General features: G+C 39.8%; 1 protein-coding gene across 1 annotated transcript in view; it reads left to right on the top strand.

The window, feature by feature from the left end:
* Positions 1–19928, top strand: part of LOC117329864 (adenylate cyclase type 9-like) — a 63555-nt gene that overhangs the window by 21599 nt on the left and 22028 nt on the right. Inside the window, exons 2-3 of the mRNA XM_033888055.1 lie at positions 17056–17139; positions 17929–18113. Coding sequence (XP_033743946.1) covers positions 17056–17139; positions 17929–18113 — 269 coding nt within the window. The remainder of the gene's footprint in view (positions 1–17055; positions 17140–17928; positions 18114–19928) is intronic.

The raw sequence follows: 19928 nt of genomic DNA, 5'->3' as shown, positions 1-19928 counted from the left end.
TGTGTGTACACTGTAGGTTTGGTTAGTGTGTATACACTGTGGGTTTGGTTAGTGTGTGTACACTGGGTTTGGTTAGTGTGTGTACATTGTGGGTTTGGTTAGTGTGTGTAAACTGTGGGTTTGGTTAGTGTGTGTACACTGTGGTTTGGTTAGTGTGTGTACACTGTGGGTTTGGTTAGTGTGTGTACACTGTGGGTTTGGTTAGTGTGTGTACACTGGGTTTGGTTAGTGTGTATACACTGTGGGTTTGGTTAGTGTGTGTACACAATGTGGTTTGGTTAGTGTGTGTACACTGTGGGTTTGGTTAGTGTGTGTACACTGTGGGTTTGGTTAGTGTGTGTACACAATGTGGTTTGGTTAGTGTGTATACACTGTGGGTTTGGTTAGTGTGTGTACACTGTGGGTTTGGTTAGTGTGTGTACACTGTAGGTTTGGTTAGTGTGTGTACACTGTGGGTTTGGTTAGTGTGTGTAAACTGTGGGTTTGGTTAGTGTGTGTAAACTGTGGGTTTGGTTAGTGTGTGTACACTGTGGGTTTGGTTAGTGTGTGTAAACTGTGGGTTTGGTTAGTGTGTGTACACAATGTGGTTTGGTTAGTGTGTGTACACTGTGGGTTTGGTTAGTGTGTGTACACAATGTGGTTTGGTTAGTGTGTGTACACTGTGGGTTTGGTTAGTGTGTGTACACAATGTGGTTTGGTTAGTGTGTGTACACTGTAGGTTTGGTTAGTGTGTGTACACTGTAGGTTTGGTTAGTGTGTGTACACTGTGGGTTTGGTTAGTGTGTGTACACTGTGGGTTTGGTTAGTGTGTGTACACTGTGGTTTGGTTAGTGTGTGTACACTGTGGTTTGGTTAGTGTGTGTACACTGTGGGTTTGGTTAGTGTGTGTACACTGGGTTTGGTTAGTGTGTGTACACTGTGTGTTTGGTTAGTGTGTGTACACTGTAGGTTTGGTTAGTGTGTGTACACTGTGGGTTTGGTTAGTGTGTGTACACTGTGGGTTTGGTTAGTGTGTGTACACTGTGGGTTTGGTTAGTGTGTGTACACTGTGGGTTTGGTTAGTGTGTGTACACTGGGTTTGGTTAGTGTGTTAACACTGTAGGTTTGGTTAGTGTGTGTACACTGTGGGTTTGGTTAGTGTGTGTACACTGGGTTTGGTTAGTGTGTGTACACTGGGTTTGGTTAGTGTGTGTACACTGTAGGTTTGGTTAGTGCGTGTACACTGTGGGTTTGGTTAGTGTGTGTACACTGTGGGTTTGGTTAGTGTGTGTACACTGTGGGTTTGGTTAGTGTGTGTACACTGTAGGTTTGGTTAGTGTGTGTACACTGTGGGTTTGGTTAGTGTGTGTACACTGTGGGTTTGGTTAGTGTGTGTACATTGTGGGTTTGGTTAGTGTGTGTACACTGTGGGTTTGGTTAGTGTGTGTACACTGTAGGTTTGGTTAGTGTGTGTACACTGTGGGTTTGGTTAGTGTGTGTACACTGTGGGTTTGGTTAGTGTGTGTACACAATGTGGTTTGGTTAGTGTGTGTACACTGTAGGTTTGGTTAGTGTGTGTACACTGTAGGTTTGGTTAGTGTGTGTACACTGTGGGTTTGGTTAGTGTGTGTACACTGTGGGTTTGGTTAGTGTGTGTACACTGTGGGTTTGGTTAGTGTGTGTACACTGTGGTTTGGTTAGTGTGTGTACACTGTGGTTTGGTTAGTGTGTGTACACTGTGGGTTTGGTTAGTGTGTGTACACTGGGTTTGGTTAGTGTGTGTACACTGTGGGTTTGGTTAGTGTGTGTACACTGTGGGTTTGGTTAGTGTGTGTACACTGTGTGTTTGGTTAGTGTGTGTACACTGTGGGTTTGGTTAGTGTGTGTACACTGTGTGTTTGGTTAGTGTGTGTACACTGTAGGTTTGGTTAGTGTGTACACTGTGTGTTTGGTTAGTGTGTGTACACTGTGGTTTGGTTAGTGTGTGTACACTGTGGGTTTGGTTAGTGTGTGTACGCTGGGTTTGGTTAGTGCGTGTACACTCTGGTTTGGTAAGTGCATGTACATTCTGGGTTTCCGTGTGTATCATAAGTTACTATATACTTCATTACAGACATTTGAACTGGAGGTAAACAACCTCTTTATAATGGTAATTGGACCTGAATTCAATACAGAATAAAAGTAGAAATCAAAGGCAACATACTCAGGTGTTGGGGATATGTCCAAGTTAATATGTATACTGAACAAACTGAAAGGCAACAGTGATCAGGTATACACACTCACACGGAGGTTCTGGGGATGTTCAATCAAGTTGATAAAGTAGACTTTAAGAAATGAGATAATGTATTAAATATTTTTAGTGAAATCTGATTTTGAATTTTTTGAAGTCTTCATTGTCCAGTAGAATAATGATTGCAGACTAGGACATTGATATGAAGATAACAGTTGTACAAGAAGGCTGCTTATGATCAAGGGGCACACACAAACACATATTGTATTTGTCCATAAAACCCTGGTATCAACACGATTCAATGAAACTCTGAATTCCAACACCTTATCATGGCTAAGATATCAAAATGTTTATACAGTCAGTATCAGACCAGGGAAACAGATTGTTGGTTCTGAAAAGAAAGGCTTTTCTTCGGTACAAGATGACAAATTATTTCAGAATTATTGGCTTGAACTCTGAAACCCCTTTTGATTTGTAATAGACTTTCCCATTCTCTGATTTGGATGAGTCTACTGTATGATTAGGGGGTGTAGATGGCCAATGTTTGATTTGAACCAATGCTATAATCAACAGGATAAGAAAATGTTTTTGTAATGGATTTTCTGGACAATAAAATGGTTTATAGACATACGATTTTGTCAGTGTGAAATATCTTTTAATCAAATGTCTTGCCCAGCGATCTACTAATACTGGTTCTGAATTTTGTTCTGGAGTAATGATTCTATAGATCATGATAAATATAAACAAAAACAATTAAGTCTTCATGAAAGTACAGACTGGTAGATATGACAGTCAAAAAATTATGTCAAATACCAAAACCAAATTTATGGAAAAAATGTCAAGATATGGGGGCTATGAACAAGGGAAGTATGGATGTATAAGGAATTACTAGGAGGGGATTGAAAGGGGGAGTGGGAAATGAAAGATGAATGAGAGGAGGAGTGGGAAATGAAAGAGGAATGAGAGGGAGAGTGGGAAATGAAAGAAGAATGAGTGGGAGAATGGGAAATGAAAGAGGAATGAGAGGGGGAGTGGGAAATGAGAGAGAATGAGAGAGAGAGTGGGAAATGAAAGAGGAATGAGAGGGGGAGTGGGAAATGAGAGAGAATGAGAGAGAGAGTGGGAAATGAAAGAGGAATGAGAGGAGGATTGGGAAATGAAAGAGGAATGAGAGGGAGAGTGGGAAATGAAAGAAGAATGAGTGGGAGAATGGGAAATGAAAGAGGAATGAGAGGGGGAGTGGGAAATGAGAGATGAATGAGAGGGAGAGTGGGAAATGAAAGAGGAATGAGAGGGGGAGTGGGAAATGAGAGAGAATGAGAGAGAGAGTGGGAAATGAAAGAGGAATGAGAGGGGGAGTGGGAAATGAAAGAGGAATGAGAGGGAGAGTGGGAAATGAAAGAGGAATGAGAGGGAGAGTGGGAAATGAAAGAGGAATGAGAGGGAGAGTGGGAAATGAAAGAGGAATGAGATGGGGCAGGAAGGTCAAGATAAGGGGCGGGGAGGAAGTGGTGAAGGAGAGGTAGGGCCTGGAAAGGAGATAGATAAGGGGTAGGGACAGGGGTGGGGATGGGTGATAAAACAGGAAGGAGGGTGGGGATGGGAAGGAGTGGTGTGGAGGTAAATAGGATGTGATAAGAAGGGTTGAAGGGTATTTAGGTAGATTGGGATGGGAGGGGTGGAGGGATGTGGTGGTAGATGGAATGAGAGGGAGAATAGGAACTCGTGGAGAAGTGAATTAGGGTGGGGAGGAAGATGGGGTGGGGTAAAGATGGGAGGAAGATAAGGTGAGAGGGGAGGAAGATAAAGTGAGAGGAGAGGAAGATAAAGTGAGAGGGGAGTAAGATAAAGTGAGAGGAGAGGAAGATAAAGTGAGGTGGGAGGAAGATAAAGTGAGAGGGGAGGAAGATAAAGTGAGAGGGGAGTAAGATAAATTGAGAGGGGAGGAAGATAAAGTGAGAGGGGAGGCAGATAAAGTGAGAGGGGAGGAAGATAAAAGGAGATGTGGGGTTAGTGTGTGGGGGGGGGGGGGTAGATAAATTGAGAGGGGAGGAAGATAAAGTGAGAGGAGAGGAAGATAAAATGAGAGGGGAGGAAGATAAAGTGAGAGGGGAGTAAGATAAAGTGAGAGGAGAGGAAGATAAAGTGAGGTGGGAGGAAGATAAAGTGAGAGGGGAGGAAGATAAAGTGAGAGGGGAGGAAGATAAAGTGAGAGGGGAGGAAGATAAAGTGAGAGGGGAGGAAGATAAAGTGAGAGGGGAGGAAGATAAAGTGAGAGGGGAGGAAGATAAAGTGAGAGGGGAGGAAGATAAAGTGAGAGGGGAGGAAGATAAAAGGAGATGTGGGGTTAGTGTGGGGGGGGGGGTAGATAAATTGAGAGGGGAGAAAGAGAACTGGAGAAGTGGAGAAGGGGGGGGGGAGGGAGGTAGATAAAGTGAGAGGGGAGGAAGAGATGGTGTGATAGGGATTGAGAAAACAGAGTCATGTGACCAGGAGAGATTGCAATATGTCTGGCCAGTGTCATTGAGTCTGTAATAATTGAATTGTATGATTGACCATAAAGCAGACCTCCCTCAGTGACCGGTACTGTCACCAGGATTTGTTTGCGGAAAAGTCATTTGACTTGAAGTCATTGATTATTGTAGGATCGCTGTGTCAACTGGGGATTGAAAGCGAATGGCATTTTGTTTTTCTTTGGTCTGTAGAGCTGGTTTGATGTCATTAGAGAGAGCTTGTTCCTGATCAGGATTCTGTGGCTGACAGTGCAGAGTTTGGCCCCCTCCCCGGGGACAGACTTGACCCAGGGGCTTTGTCTGAGACTGTCAGTGGCAGTCGATACTGTCTATTTATTAGCCTCAGATATTCTCAGTCTGATCAGGTGTAACATTTTCTTGTAATGATTGTATATGGACGACATATGAAATTGTCAGTACAGGACAAAAGGCCAGTACATCTTGTTATAATGGAGGATGATTTCTCAGAGTTAGCTAATTGGGAGGTACTAGTTCAGACATCGAGCTAAAAGGTTTTTGTGATGAAGATCAGGAGTTAATTAAAGATCAAGGGAGTAAATGATTGATTAAGACAACTAGGAATTAATTCAAAGGATGTTGATTTTGGGGGTGGCTGATTAAGACAACTAGGAATTAATTCAAAGGATGTTGATTTTGGGGCCGGCTGATTAAGACAACTAGGAATTAATACAGAGGATGTTGATTTTGGGGGCGGCTGATTAAGACAACTATGAATTAATACAGAGGATGTTGATTTTGGGGGCGGCTGATTAAGACAACTATGAATTAATACAGTGGATGTTGATTTTGGGGGTGGCTGATTAAGACAACTATGAATTAATACAGTGGATGTTGATTTTGGGGCCGGCTGATTAAGACAACTATGCATTAATACAGAGGATGTTGATTTTGGGGCCGGCTGATTAAGACAACTATGCATTAATACAGAGGATGTTGATTTTGAGGGCGGCTGATTAAGACAACTATGCATTAATACAGAGGATGTTGATTTTGGGGGCGGCTGATTAAGACAACTCTGAATTAATACAGAGGATGTTGATTTTGGGGCCGGCCGGGACTCTGCGTTGATCATAGTCATACAATTTACTGTATAGCTGGTAATGTTCGCTGGAGATTCAATTTTGTTGTATTCATGGTATTTAAATATGGTACGAAAGTAAAATATCTGGAGAATATTTATAGATAAAAAAAGTGTATAGAACCTTTAAAATTTAATAGAATTTCTAGGATTACTAAGTTTGTTTAGGAATGTTTTTGTTTAAGAAGTCGGAGTCTATTAATTGGCCTTCATGCAGAATTTCACCCTATGTTTTGGTGCTAGATAAAAAGCCCCGATCTTCACTTTGTCACTTCTGCCTAGATACCAGATTATCCTCCAAATCGACGTCATCTTCAGCCAGAAACCAAAATCATCAGCTCCAACATATACACGAAATGGATAAAATGTGTATAATTTAGGATTTGACTGGCCTGCTCTGTAAACGGGTGACATAGCGTTTTCCAGCAATGATGCAATGCTTTTGAAATTGATTAGACATTTTTGGTGTGTGTAAAATTGAATGACCTAATAGTAGAGTTCAGCACTTTGAAACATCATTTTTACATGGAGTAATCGCTGGAATCATCATTTATTAAACATACAATTTGACTTTACAAGGTTACTGAAGGCTTTGATCAGAGTTTCTGCAATAGCAAACACTAATTGCTAGTGTAGACAGCCCCCACATTAACACAGTGATCATTAGTAGGAAAAATTGATCACTTATAAAACAAAAATTGACATTGAGAGAATTGGAAAAAATTGAAGAACAAAAGTCTTATTCAAAACCAGAGATAAAAAATATTGACAAAACATTCTAATTTCCTTCTTTCGACACTTATGGTGTTATTTTTGTGTTTTTTGTTGTTGTTTTTTAGCGGAAAGACTCCTTCAAAGGAGGTATTCATATGGTATGCTATTCAAGACTCAAGAAATTCAAGGAATTTCTATGAGCCCAGATAAAATCTGATGTTTGAATAGCATATATACCATATGCAGCTGACCTTAAAGTATCTTCCTGCAGAATCCCTGTGAGCCGGAAGAAGAGCCAAATTAGCACTCCTTCTTTGTTCAGAGACACTGGTACTGGCTGTTAAGGGTGTTCCAGTAAATTACCCCCCCCCCCCCCCCCCCCCCCACCCCCCACCCCACTAGAGGACTCCAGGTAAATATCCCTTTTAATGACCACTTACTTCTCTCTCAAATAGTCCATTAAATACCCCTTAGATAACTTATGTACTTAAATTCCCCTTAGATGACCATTGGAATCCCCTCATGATAACCACTTACAACTCAATCAAATAGTCCATTAAATTCTCCTTAGATGTCTATATGTACGTAAACTCCCCACTTGGAATTCCCTTAAAATAACCACTGGAAACCCCCTTATGATAACCACTTACAACTCAATTAAATAGTCCATTAAATTCTCCTTAGATGTCTATATGTACGTAAACTCCCCACTTGGAATTCCCTTAAAACTACTGGAAACCCCCTTATGATAACCACTTGGAATCCCTTCAAAAACCTAATTGAAATCCCCTGTATACCTCATTTGAATATTTTAAACGCATAAAATCCTCTTAATATGATGAACCCTAAAAATAGACTTTGCCGAGCATAATACTGTTTAACACCCCTCTCAGTACATTTATCTAACAAACTCAGTGGTAAGAAGATGCATTCTTACTTAAAGTACACTTACAACGAAGTTATCTCCCCTTAAAAATGTTCTAGGGGAAATACTTTGTAAAGTGTATGTTGAAATCATTCTATATTACATAAATGTTGCATATACAGCTGTTGCAGATTAATGTATTGAGTACAACAGACTGTATGTAATCCTCTATTACCTTCAGGTCTCGCAGTCATAATAATAGGCCGCCAGTTGAATTTATTTTACATACAAATAAATCTATAATTCACAGTAAATTCTGGTGAGTGATCGGTGAGATATTAGGATTATATATGATAACAATCGTTATTCATCAGTAACTTTCCCTAATTTAGTGAAATCTGAACGCAATTTTGTGATGTACGAAGTTTAAGACAATAAGCAGTATATAGGACTTCATTGATTTTAGTGTTTATTATATTTTATGGAAACAGATATTGTAAACTAGGTTATTTTCGCGGAGGGTTAATTTTGCGATTTCGATATGCAAACTATACGCGTATGGGATAATTTTCGCGATCGATCCACCTTCGTTTGTAGTTTGAGATTATGCCAACTGATATCCAAATAATACGCATGGGGGATATTTTCGCAATCAAAAGGACTCCACGTAATTGACATAAATTTCTCCCTCGCGTAAATTTCCACGTTTACAGTATTCACATTCAACTATGTTTATTGAACACCTGGGTTGGCACAGAAGAATTTAAATAGATGTAAACAGGCTCGAAGATCGAGGGAGGTTCTTATAAGAAGCAAAAGACTTTAAATCGGGGGTAATGCTAAAAATCAAGTAAATGCAGGCCATGAATTCTAGGATTAGTGCTGTAAATAAAATTTGGTTCTTTCTGTCCGATCATACTGTCTCGTTGTCGTGTGACTATTCAGTTTATTCAATATCTTTTTTCTAAGGGCACCCACAGTAGGAGGTAAATTAAATTTTTCGTTTTGTACGGCTATGAATTCCATGGAAGATTGTAAATGCTGGGGATGAAAGTAAGGGCTTCAAACAATCAATATTTTGTCAGGAAGCTGGAAAAGGAAGAGTGTGGCTCGATTGATTCCAGTCCGCACAGGTTTCCATTTGGTATCAAATCGTTATAACTACAGGTGCCACTTCCAACACGGAAGTACATTTTTTTCATTTTCATTCGAATGGGTGAATCCACTTAAGCTGCTGTGGGGTGGAGCTTGACACCTGAAAATTACTGTTGGAATGAACACTGAAAAGGTCACACAGTCTTTAGGCATTGGGACAGAAGGAAATGATGACATAAGTTGCCATATTAAGTCAGAAGCAAAGAATACCCAGAGTTAAACTAACATCGATCTTGAAAAAAAAATGTATTTACGGTGTAACTCGAAAGGTGATTGATTTTGACAGCCTTCCTGAATTTCACCTGATAGAAACTTCCTGTATTATATAATTATGGTCTTTGCTTAATTGTCTTTCTGGCTTTTGTTACATTCTGTAAATATTATTTCCCTATCTGTCTAACTGATGGGGCCTGGATTGTATATATTCCAACAGTCAGATCCGTTCATACCTGGCTTTATCAGGAAAATATGTATCTCATAATCCGTAATTATATATAATTTCACCAGGAAAATGCATATCTCTTGTATATACTGTAATTATATATAACCTGCTGACAGCTTTCATAAGTGGCTACGTTCTTTATTGAATTATTTTTGACGTTTTCTTCATTTTTGATGTCAAGGCTAATGGTAAGATGTTGTAATGATAACTTGCATGCTTCATGACATTATTCTTTAAAAGGATCAACCACGATAGTCATGTTTGTTCGTGGATGTTTAATTGATGTTATTGTTTTGTTGATGTTCGTTATAGAGGTCATGGTTAAATATGTTGACGTACGTCATCATTTGTTGTTGTTTTGTTGATGTTTGTCATAGAGGTCATGGTTAAATGTGTTGACATTCGTCATTGTTTAGATGTGACGACATGTCTGACGGAGTTCTGTAACGGGTATTAAATATCCAGAAACTGATAATTGATAATCCTTGGAACCTGAATCTACGGCGCAATTCACACACGCATTGTGGCATTTGAAGTATGACATGACTGGTTATTGTCTTCCTGCCCTTGGGAAATAAACACTTCATGCATATGATTTACGGAAGAACACTGACCAGATTTATCTATTTTGTGACACGATATGATGCTTAGTTCGGGTGAATGTCAGTTACAGTATAGTAACTGCGTCAACAGCCAAGGCAGCCATTGTCTCGATCGTTCATGTGGCCATTGTGTTGGTGGCATGCATGGAACTAAATCGTAGATTTTGTAATTTTGAGCCGTGACAATCATGTAAACATTTGAGGTATTTCTTTTCTTGTTGTTTATTTCCTTATGGTAATTGTCATAAATCGTTTTTCATTGTTTTTATCACAAGGCGTTATCCTGGTGATGATAGTATTGGTGACATTGTTTAATTAAAGGGTGACAACGAATTTCAATCTGGAAGTCAACGTATGATAAGGAATTTCAATCTGGAAGTCAACGTATGATAAGGAATTTCAATCTGGAAGTCAACGTATGATCCCTGGAACAATTCGGTCACAATTATTTCTATTAACATCCACTATTACGGCCTTTAGACCTTTCACTCGCTGCAGACGAAAGATCACAATCTTATATATGTTTCCCATCTAAACTGTCGCGACTTTGCCTTGTTAAGCCGATCACATGCATGCAATTTGCTCCCAATGTTCCGAGACTTCCCTGTACATTAAAATCACACATGCACGTGCATGGTTATATAATTTATAAGCTACAAATAACAGGGTCATAGTTTGTTATCGATATTGCAAGTGTTGCACTTTTCTCATGAAAAAAAAAAATCAGAATTATGTTAACAGATATTTAAAAATCTTGTTACATAGAACTTACAAAGAGGGTAGTTTTTAGATGTGTATAAGTTGTATTTAGCTTATATAGGGCCCTATATATCATATCTATATTGTTTTTGTAAATTAAATTATTCTTAGTGATATTGTAAACATCATTAATATGAGAGAAATATTTTGAGTGTTTACGTATCTAAACTTCCTTCAGTATAATCTAGAAGTTTTAACATCAAATCCAAGTTAGAGATATTTTGTGAAGGAAATTTTTAAGAGGATGCATATATTTCTTTAGTAAATTACTCTTTGTTGTAAGTAAGCATCAATGATAATTCAGAACTTGGAACAATTTGGAGTTCTTCTGTGTGGGAGATTAGCTTACACATATATCAAACAGCAGGTTAATTAGATAAAATTTTCTGTTTTGAGTACCATTCTAGATTGCTTCCTCTTAAAATATTTAAATGTAGAAATTTATTTAAGAACAATAATTCAAAATTTAAGCTGCTCAACAAATATATAATTCACATCAGTTTGATAATAAATGCAGATTTTGCATTATTTCTCAAATCTCACTCTGTACTGTGATGCACTTTATAGACTTGTGTATTCTGATATTTTGTGAAATTTGACAATGATTGGTAAGGAAGATATAGTAATTCCCATGTGTATATGGCCTGACCTAGTTGTATAAATACTACAGGGGAGCTATAAATAACCTGCCAGGGAGCAGTCTGTGTGTACTACAGAATCATAGAGCTAAATTTAGTAACAACAGCAGGAATGAATATGTATACACATAATATCTGAGTCAATAGGGAAGAGAGGTGGGGGAGGGGGGATACAGGGTGAGTAAGGGTCTACTGGGGAGAGAAGAGAGGTGGAGAGGGGTACAGGGTGAGTAGGGGTCTACTGGGGAGAGACGAGAGGTGGGGAGGGGGGTACAGGGTGAGTAAGGGTCTACTGGGGAGGGAAGAGAGGTGGAGAGGGGGGTACAGGGTGAGTAGGGGTCTACTGGGGAGGGAAGAGAGGTGGGGGAGGGGGGTACAGGGTGAGTAGGGGTCTACTGGGGAGAGAAGAGAGGTGGAGAGGGGGGTACAGGGTGAGTAGGGGTCTACTGGGGAGGGAAGAGAGGTGGAGAGGGGGTACAGGGTGAGTAGGGGTCTACTGGGGAGGGAAGAGAGGTGGGGGAGGGGGTACAGGGTGAGTAGGGGTCTACTGGGGAGGGAAGAGAGGTGGGGGAGGGGGATACAGGGTAAGTAAGGGTCTACTGGGGGAGAAAGAGAGGTGGAGAGGGGGAACAGGGTGAGTAGGGGTCTACTGGGGAGAGAAGAGAGGGGGGGAGGGGGAATACAGGGTGAGTAGGGGTCTACTGGGGAGGGTAGAGAGGTGGGGAGGGGGGTACAGGGTGAGTAGGGGTCTACTGGGGAGAGAAGAGAGGTGGGGGAGGGGGATACAGGGTGAGTAGGGGTCTACTGGGGAGAGAAGAGAGGTGGGGAGGGGGATACAGGGTGAGTAGGGGTCTACTGGGGAGAGAAGAGAGGTGGGGGAGGGGGATACAGGGTGAGTAGGGGTCTACTGGGGAGAGAAGAGAGGTGGGGGAGGGGGGTACAGGGTGAGTAAGGGTCTACTGTGGGGAGGGAAGAGAGGTGGAGAGGGGGAACAGGGTGAGTAGGGGTCTACTGGGGAGAGAAGAGAGGTGGGGGAGGGGGGTACAGGGTGAGTAAGGGTCTACTGGGGAGAGAAGAGAGGTGGGGAGGGGGATACAGGGTGAGTAGGGGTCTACTGGGGAGGGTAGAGAGGTGGGAGAGGGGGTACAGGGTGAGTAGGGGTCTACTGGGGAGGGTAGAGAGGTGGGGAGGGGGGATACAGGGTGAGTAGGGGTCTAATGGGGACAGTCCTCAGACTCGGTATAGGACGATTGCCCTGGGAGGATATAGGAGTTCGGAGGGAATCAATGGGGGAAGAAGAAAAAAGGAATGAGTGATTAAGTAATGGAAAGGGAAGAAATGGAGTCAAAAGGAAAAGCAGTCATGATGACAAGTCCCCAACACCCTTTGTTGTTCATTTCATTTGCCACTTACACAGAAATGGAGAGGCATAAACTCACGAACAAGATTCATACTGGAATGTATAATTATACACATGCCTGTGTGTTACTATGTCAGTTTGTGTTAAGACTTCACTTCCTATAACTAGGATTCTGTCCTGCTAGGCAGAGAGGCAGATTACATTTACCACAAAACTATCACTTACGTAAAATTACAATGTGCGACATTAAAGAGTATGTATTTTAAAGTTTCCTGACTGTGACTGTCTTTAAATGCCACCAAAACTCAATTGTTTCTATGCCAGAATTTAAAAGTTAATTTAAAAACATTAAGGTAGCATACTGAAAAATTTTATGTGAAAGAATACTTATACCTAGTCAGAGTAAGGTTGCATACAGCCTTAAGTCTCCATGTCACAGCAAGTTAGCATACAGATTTAAGTCTCCATGTCACAGAAAGGTAGCATACAGCCTTAAGTATCCATGGCATATATAGTAATTTCTGAAGTACAGACTTAGTCTTTTTGTTGGAGTAAGGTAGCATATAGCCTTAAGTCTCCATGTCACAGTAAGGTAGCATACAGCCTTAAGTTAGGTATATGGTGAAGTATGTTTATATAATGCATCCTTAAATTTTCTTGTCACTGTAAGTTTAGAATGTGCATTTAAATGCCAAACAGAGGTTAAGGTTCAAATATATAAAGATCACGAAACTTTGTAGAATCAAATTGATTTTTAATTGTTTATATTTCTGAAGTTTATTTCTAATTATTATACATGCAAATACAATCTGCATGAACCAGGAAAATATATTAAGGGTATTTCTTTTTGTTTTAAAGTACAGGAATGATATAATCCTATAATTATATAAATGAGAACTATATTTTGTCTGTCATTTCTCCACAATTTCACCCTTGAGCAAGCAATACAAGAAACAATTTGTGGGTAAATTCAACACTTATATATTGTTGATGGCCAGAAATAAAAATCTGACAGAATGCATGTGATAGTTCATGTACAGCAATACATTACAGAAGTTAAAAACTATTTACACAATAATTTCTTGTAACAAGTGGATGTTATTTGAGGGCGAGGCATTGTAAAAGCTTCTTTCTGCTTTAACTGATATACAACGACTGCTGCAGCTCGAATTTGTGTGTAATTCCCGGAATGTTCCTCGTACATGTGTTTCTACAATAAACGCCCTCCTTGTAAAATTCATATGCTACTTTTCTTGCAAGTTGTGCACAAACGGGATAAGATCTGCCTCTCGAGTGATATACCATTGCTGTGGAGGCTTTCCTTTCATCAGATATCCTGATTCTGTCATTATCATGCAAGTTATTCCTAAAATTGACACGGCTTCTACACATTCGTCAGGTTCATGGGGAATTCATGGGGAAAGCTACATATTTACGTGTACATCTTCAAGTTGCAGATTTGTTTTCTTCTCCTTCCAAGAATAGTTGTAGTGTTGGAACCACGTCACTGGAAGACAAAACACTTTATACATGTGTACGAGACACAAAACACTGGCATGCTTCATGATCATGAAATCAAAAATTAGATCATGTTAAGAAGACACGATGATGATGTTTAGATTTTAAAACTTGTTCTGAAAAATGGAATTATTGAAGATATATGTTGCATCATTGTGAAAATAGTGTCTTTATTACAGTACTTTGTTTTAAAACAAAATCCTGTTTTTCGAATGGTCACCAGCATCGGTAATATTAGACACATTTCTGCAAATAAAATTGGGTAGTCCCAGCTGCTTATAAAAAGGGAAATAACTCTTTCAAAAGCTAGAAAATCAGATTTCCTAAAAAAAATATGATATTGATATTTGCATTACATGTACTATCTTGCTAAAAATATATACAAAATTAGCATTGACAACTCCTGGTCAGAAAACTCTGACCAGGGTCCTGTAGGACTTTAGCATTTTTACTCATAGTCCAATGGTGCAGGACCTTTATGCCTCTTTTCCAGAAGCCCTGCTTTTCACAGTTTTCAAAATTAGTAAAAAGACATCTTTTTCTCCTGCATTCTTACAACTTTGAAAATTACTTCCTGGGCATGTACATCAGTTTTCAAAGAAAGACTTTCAATTGAATCCTTGCAAAATGCATTTGAGAGTAATTAGAAGTGGATTACAGATCAAGATTATAAAGCTGTGACTCAGAAGTCTTTTGTTTGTATCAGTAATGATAGTCATTGATCGTGTTAGACTTCATGTGTGGACAGGACTTTTATCTAATTGATCTGTTTCCTCAGTACTCTTGTATTAATTGGTGTCATCTTCACTATACTCTTGTATTAATTGATCTGTGTGCTATACACTCTTGAATTGATTGATGTTCATTCCTGTTTGTCCGTTGTTGGTGGAAATAACCCAGATCGTTTTATGAACTTTGTTCTGGTAGTGGAGGGACATTATGTTACAAAACACATCAGAAAAAACTAAACACAAGAGGCCTGTCTCCACTGTCTCATTGTCTCCATGACCACTGTCTCCACTAATTACTGTCTCACTGTCCCCACTAATTACTGTCTCACTGTCCCCACTAATTACTGTCTCACTGTCCCCACTAATTACTGTCTCACTGTCCCCACTAATTACTGTCTCACTGTCCCCACTAATTACTGTCTCACTGTCCCCACTAATTACTGTCTCACTGTCCCCACTAATTACTGTCTCACTGTCCCCACTAATTACTGTCTCACTGTCCCCACTATTAACTGTCTCACTGTCCCCACTATTAACTGTCTCACTGTCTCCACTATTAACTGTCTCACTGTCTCCACTAATTACTGTCTCACTGTCCCCACTAATTACTGTCTCACTGTCCCCACTAATTACTGTCTCACTGTCCCCACTAATTACTGTCTCACTGTCTCCACTATTAACTGTCTCACTGTCTCCACTAATTACTGTCTCCACTAATTACTGTCTCACTGTCCCCACTAATTACTGTCTCACTGTCCCCACTAATTACTGTCTCACTGTCCCCACTAATTACTGTCTCACTGTCCCCACTAATTACTCACTGTCCCCACTATTAACTGTCTCACTGTCTCCACTAATTACTGTCTCACTGTCCCCACTAATTACTGTCTCACTGTCCCCACTAATTACTGTCTCACTGTCTCCACTAATTACTGTCTCACTGTCCCCACTAATTACTGTCTCAGTGTCCCCACTAATTACTGTCTCACTGTCCCCGCTAATTACTGTCTCCACTAATTACTGTCTCACTGTCTCCACTAATCACTGTCTCCACTAATTACTGTCTCGCTGTCTCCACTAATTACTGTCTCACTGTCCCCACTAATTACTGTCTCACTGTCCCCGCTAATTACTGTCTCCACTAATTACTGTCTCACTGTCCCCACTAATTACTGTCTCACTGTCTCCACTAATTACTGTCTCACTGTCTCCACTAATTACTGTCTCACTGTCTCCACTAATTACTGTCTCACTGTCCCCACTAATTACTGTCTCCACTAATTACTGTCTCACTGTCCCCACTAATTACTGTCTCACTGTCCCCACTAATTACTGTCTTACTGTCCCCACTAATTACTGTCTCACTGTCTCCACTATTAACTGTCTCACTGTCCCCACTAATTACTGTCTCACTGTCCCCACTATTAACTGTCTCACTGTCCCCACTAATTACTGTCTCACTGTCCCCACTAATTACTGTCTCACTGTCCCCACTAATTACTGTCTCACTGTCCCCACTAATTACTGTCTCACTGTCTCCACTATTAACTGTCTCACTGTCTCCACTAATTACTGTCTCCACTAATTACTGTCTCACTGTCCCCACTAATTACTGTCTCACTGTCCCCACTAATTACTGTCTCACTGTCCCCACTAATTACTGTCTCACTGTCCCCACTAATTACTCTCACTGTCCCCACTATTAACTGTCTCACTGTCTCCACTAATTACTGTCTCACTGTCCCCACTAATTACTGTCTCACTGTCTCCACTAATTACTGTCTCACTGTCCCCACTAATTACTGTCTCAGTGTCCCCACTAATTACTGTCTCACTGTCCCCGCTAATTACTGTCTCCACTAATTACTGTCTCACTGTCTCCACTAATCACTGTCTCCACTAATTACTGTCTCGCTGTCTCCACTAATTACTGTCTCACTGTCCCCACTAATTACTGTCTCACTGTCCCCGCTAATTACTGTCTCCACTAATTACTGTCTCACTGTCCCCACTAATTACTGTCTCACTGTCCCCACTAATCACTGTCTCCACTAATTACTGTCTCACTGTCTCCACTAATTACTGTCTCACTGTCTCCACTAATTACTGTCTCACTGTCCCCACTAATTACTGTCTCCACTAATTACTGTCTCACTGTCCCCACTAATTACTGTCTCACTGTCCCCACTAATTACTGTCTCCACTAATTACTGTCTCCACTATTAACTGTCTCACTGTCTCAACTAATTACTGTCTCACTGTCCCCACTAATTACTGTCTCCACCAATGTGTTACAATGTTTATATATTTTGTATACAATGTGTTACAATGTTTATATATTTTGTATACAATGTGTTACAATGTTTATATATTTTGTTAACAATGTGTTACAATGTTTATATATTTTGTATACAATGTGTTACAATGTTTATATATTTTGTATTTTACAGACAACAGGACACACAAGGTGTTGGTGGAAGACTACAATGTGGCGACAGGACTGTACCAGGTCAAACACAGGGAGGATGAGAAAGGTTGGAACAGCCACATGTACATTGGTGGGAGGGAATAAGTATTTGGAACAGCTGCTGGTGTAGTTTTAATATTGATGGTTTAGGGGGTGGAGGAGTCGGAAAAGTTACTGGTGTAAATGAAGTAGAAACAGTTGAATAGGTCATCAGACAAACTTGAAAAAAAAACCTTGAAGGTTTAAAGATCCTTTAACTGTGCCTTAAAAAACCTTGGATTCTGTCTTTGGTCTTGAAAAGCCACAGGAACACTATTCAGGCCTTAAATAGTATTTCTGGCCTTGAATTGTGATATTCTAACTCAACAGTCTGTAAAAATATCAATTTTTATCATTAATAGTTATTGTTTGAAAGTTGTATCAAAATACAATACTGATCAACTGAAGCCCTTTAAAAATATTCTTTGGAGTCAATTAATTAATACACAAATATAAATGGACATAGCTGCTATAAACGAACACAAAAATGGAGAAAAAAAACACAAAAATCTCCAGTCAACACAAATTTATCCTGGTTTATGATTTGTCTCGCCCACAACAACTTCTCTAGTGCCAAAAGGTCTGGAACTACATGAAGGGCCTTGAATTTGATACACCGATATCTGTAAGAACTGAAAAAAATATTTATTTACTGAAAACCAGTCAGTTTAATATGAAATATAAACTTTATATCCATTTAGCAAGGTCAAGGTTAAATTGAACTAGATTTCATTTTAATTATGAGTTAAAAATATTACATAATATTTTAAGATTTTGATGTCTCTCCAGATCTGTGAAGTGTGTGTTTATTCCACAGTAATAAAAACCTACTTTATCGTCGGCCGCAACGAAAACTGTACAAAGGGCCCGAAGATCAAAACATTGGCAGCCTCACCTACAGCGTCCCCGGATAATGTGGCGATCACTGTTGAAGGGGAGACAACTTCTGGTCAAACTGGGGATGCTGATAATGCTGCTACTGAGCTTCTGGCCTCAGAAAAGGTGGGTTAAAAAATCCTTCTCAGTTCTCTCCCTAGCTTTTACAAAGTACAATCAAACCTGCCTTAGAGGCCACCTACTGGTATATATAGAAAAACCTTGTCTATAAAGGCCAATTTAATATAGCAAAACCCAGTCTATTGAGGCAACCTGTGTATAGAAAAAACCTGTCTATTAAGGTCACCTGTATATGTAATAGGAATGAGTAGTGACAACCTGCCTGTGCCGGGCTTCGAACTAGCGACCCTTCGCTCTCAAGGCAAACATCGTACCACTAGGCTAAAGGGAAATTGCCACTAGTCTGAGGTAGTAAGGTGACCTTATACTCTCCATATCCTACCACTAGGCTAAAGGGAAATTCCCACTAGTGTGAGCTAGCAAGGTGACCTTATACTCTCTACTTTTACACCACTCCCTCCTTCACAAAGTCTTTGCCCCCGAAGACAGCCACAATCCAGGTTCTATATCTCCAGGGAAGCCTCTCAATCTCATTTAGCTTTCACTTGGAGTGGTCAACGGCACCAAATCTGTAATAGGAAGAGAAATGAAAAACAACCTGCCTGTGCGGGGCTTCAAACTAGCGACCTCTCCCTCCCACGGCAAACATCTTACAATTCCTGCTTGTTTGAGCTAGTAAAGTGACCTTATACTCTGTACTTTTACACATATAACAAAACTTTAATGTTAAGGTCATCTGTATATATCAAAACCTGTATATTAAGGCCACCTCTATATATCAAACCTTGTCTATTAAGGCCACCTCTATATAACATAACCTTGTCTATTAAGGCCACCTCTATATAACAAAACCTTGTCTATTAAGGCCACCTCTATATAACAAAACCTGTATATTAAGGCCACCTCTATATAACATAACCTTATCTATTAAGGCCACCTCTATATAACATAACCTTGTCTATTAAGGCCACCTCTATATAACATAACCTTGTCTATCAAGGCCACCTCTATATAACAAAACCTTGTCTATTAAGGCCACCTCTATATAACAAAACCTTGTCTATTAAGGCCACCTCTATATAACATAACCTTATCTATTAAGGCCACCTCTATATAACATAACCTTGTCTATCAAGGCCACCTCTATATAACAAAACCTTGTCTATTAAGGCCACCTCTATATAACAAAACCTTGTCTATTAAGGCCACCTCTATATAACAAAACCTTGTCTATTAAGGCCACCTCTTTATAACATAACCTTGTCTATCAAGGCCACCTCTATATAACATAACCTTGTCTATTAAGGCCACCTCTATATAACATAACCTTGTCTATTAAGGCCAACTCTATATAACAAAACCTTGTCTATTAAGGCCACCTCTATATAACAAAACCTTATCTATTAAGGCCACCTCTATATAACAAAACCTTATCTATTAAGGCCACCTCTATATAACAAAACCTTATCTATTAAGGCCACCTCTTTATAACAAAACCTTGTCTATTAAGGCCACCTCTATATAACATAACCTTGTCTATCAAGGCCACCTCTATATAACAAAACCTTGTCTATCAAGGCCACCTCTATATAACATAACCTTATCTATTAAGGCCACCTCTATATAACAAAACCTTGTCTATTAAGGCCACCTCTATATAACATAACCTTGTCTATCAAGGCCACCTCTATATAACAAAACCTTGTCTATCAAGGCCAACTCTATATAACATAACCTTATCTATTAAGGCCACCTCTATATAACAAAAACTTGTCTTCTGCAGCCACCTCTCCTTATGTTACACAATTCATAGTAAATAACCCTCTCTCTAACAGCCACTTTTCTCACCTGAGTGGCCTC

Source organism: Pecten maximus, chromosome 6 (genome assembly GCF_902652985.1).
Source record: "Pecten maximus chromosome 6, xPecMax1.1, whole genome shotgun sequence".
Classification (NCBI taxonomy): domain Eukaryota; kingdom Metazoa; phylum Mollusca; class Bivalvia; order Pectinida; family Pectinidae; genus Pecten; species Pecten maximus.
The sequence above is the reverse complement of the archived record's forward strand: the minus strand, read 5'-3'. Positions and strand labels throughout refer to the sequence as shown.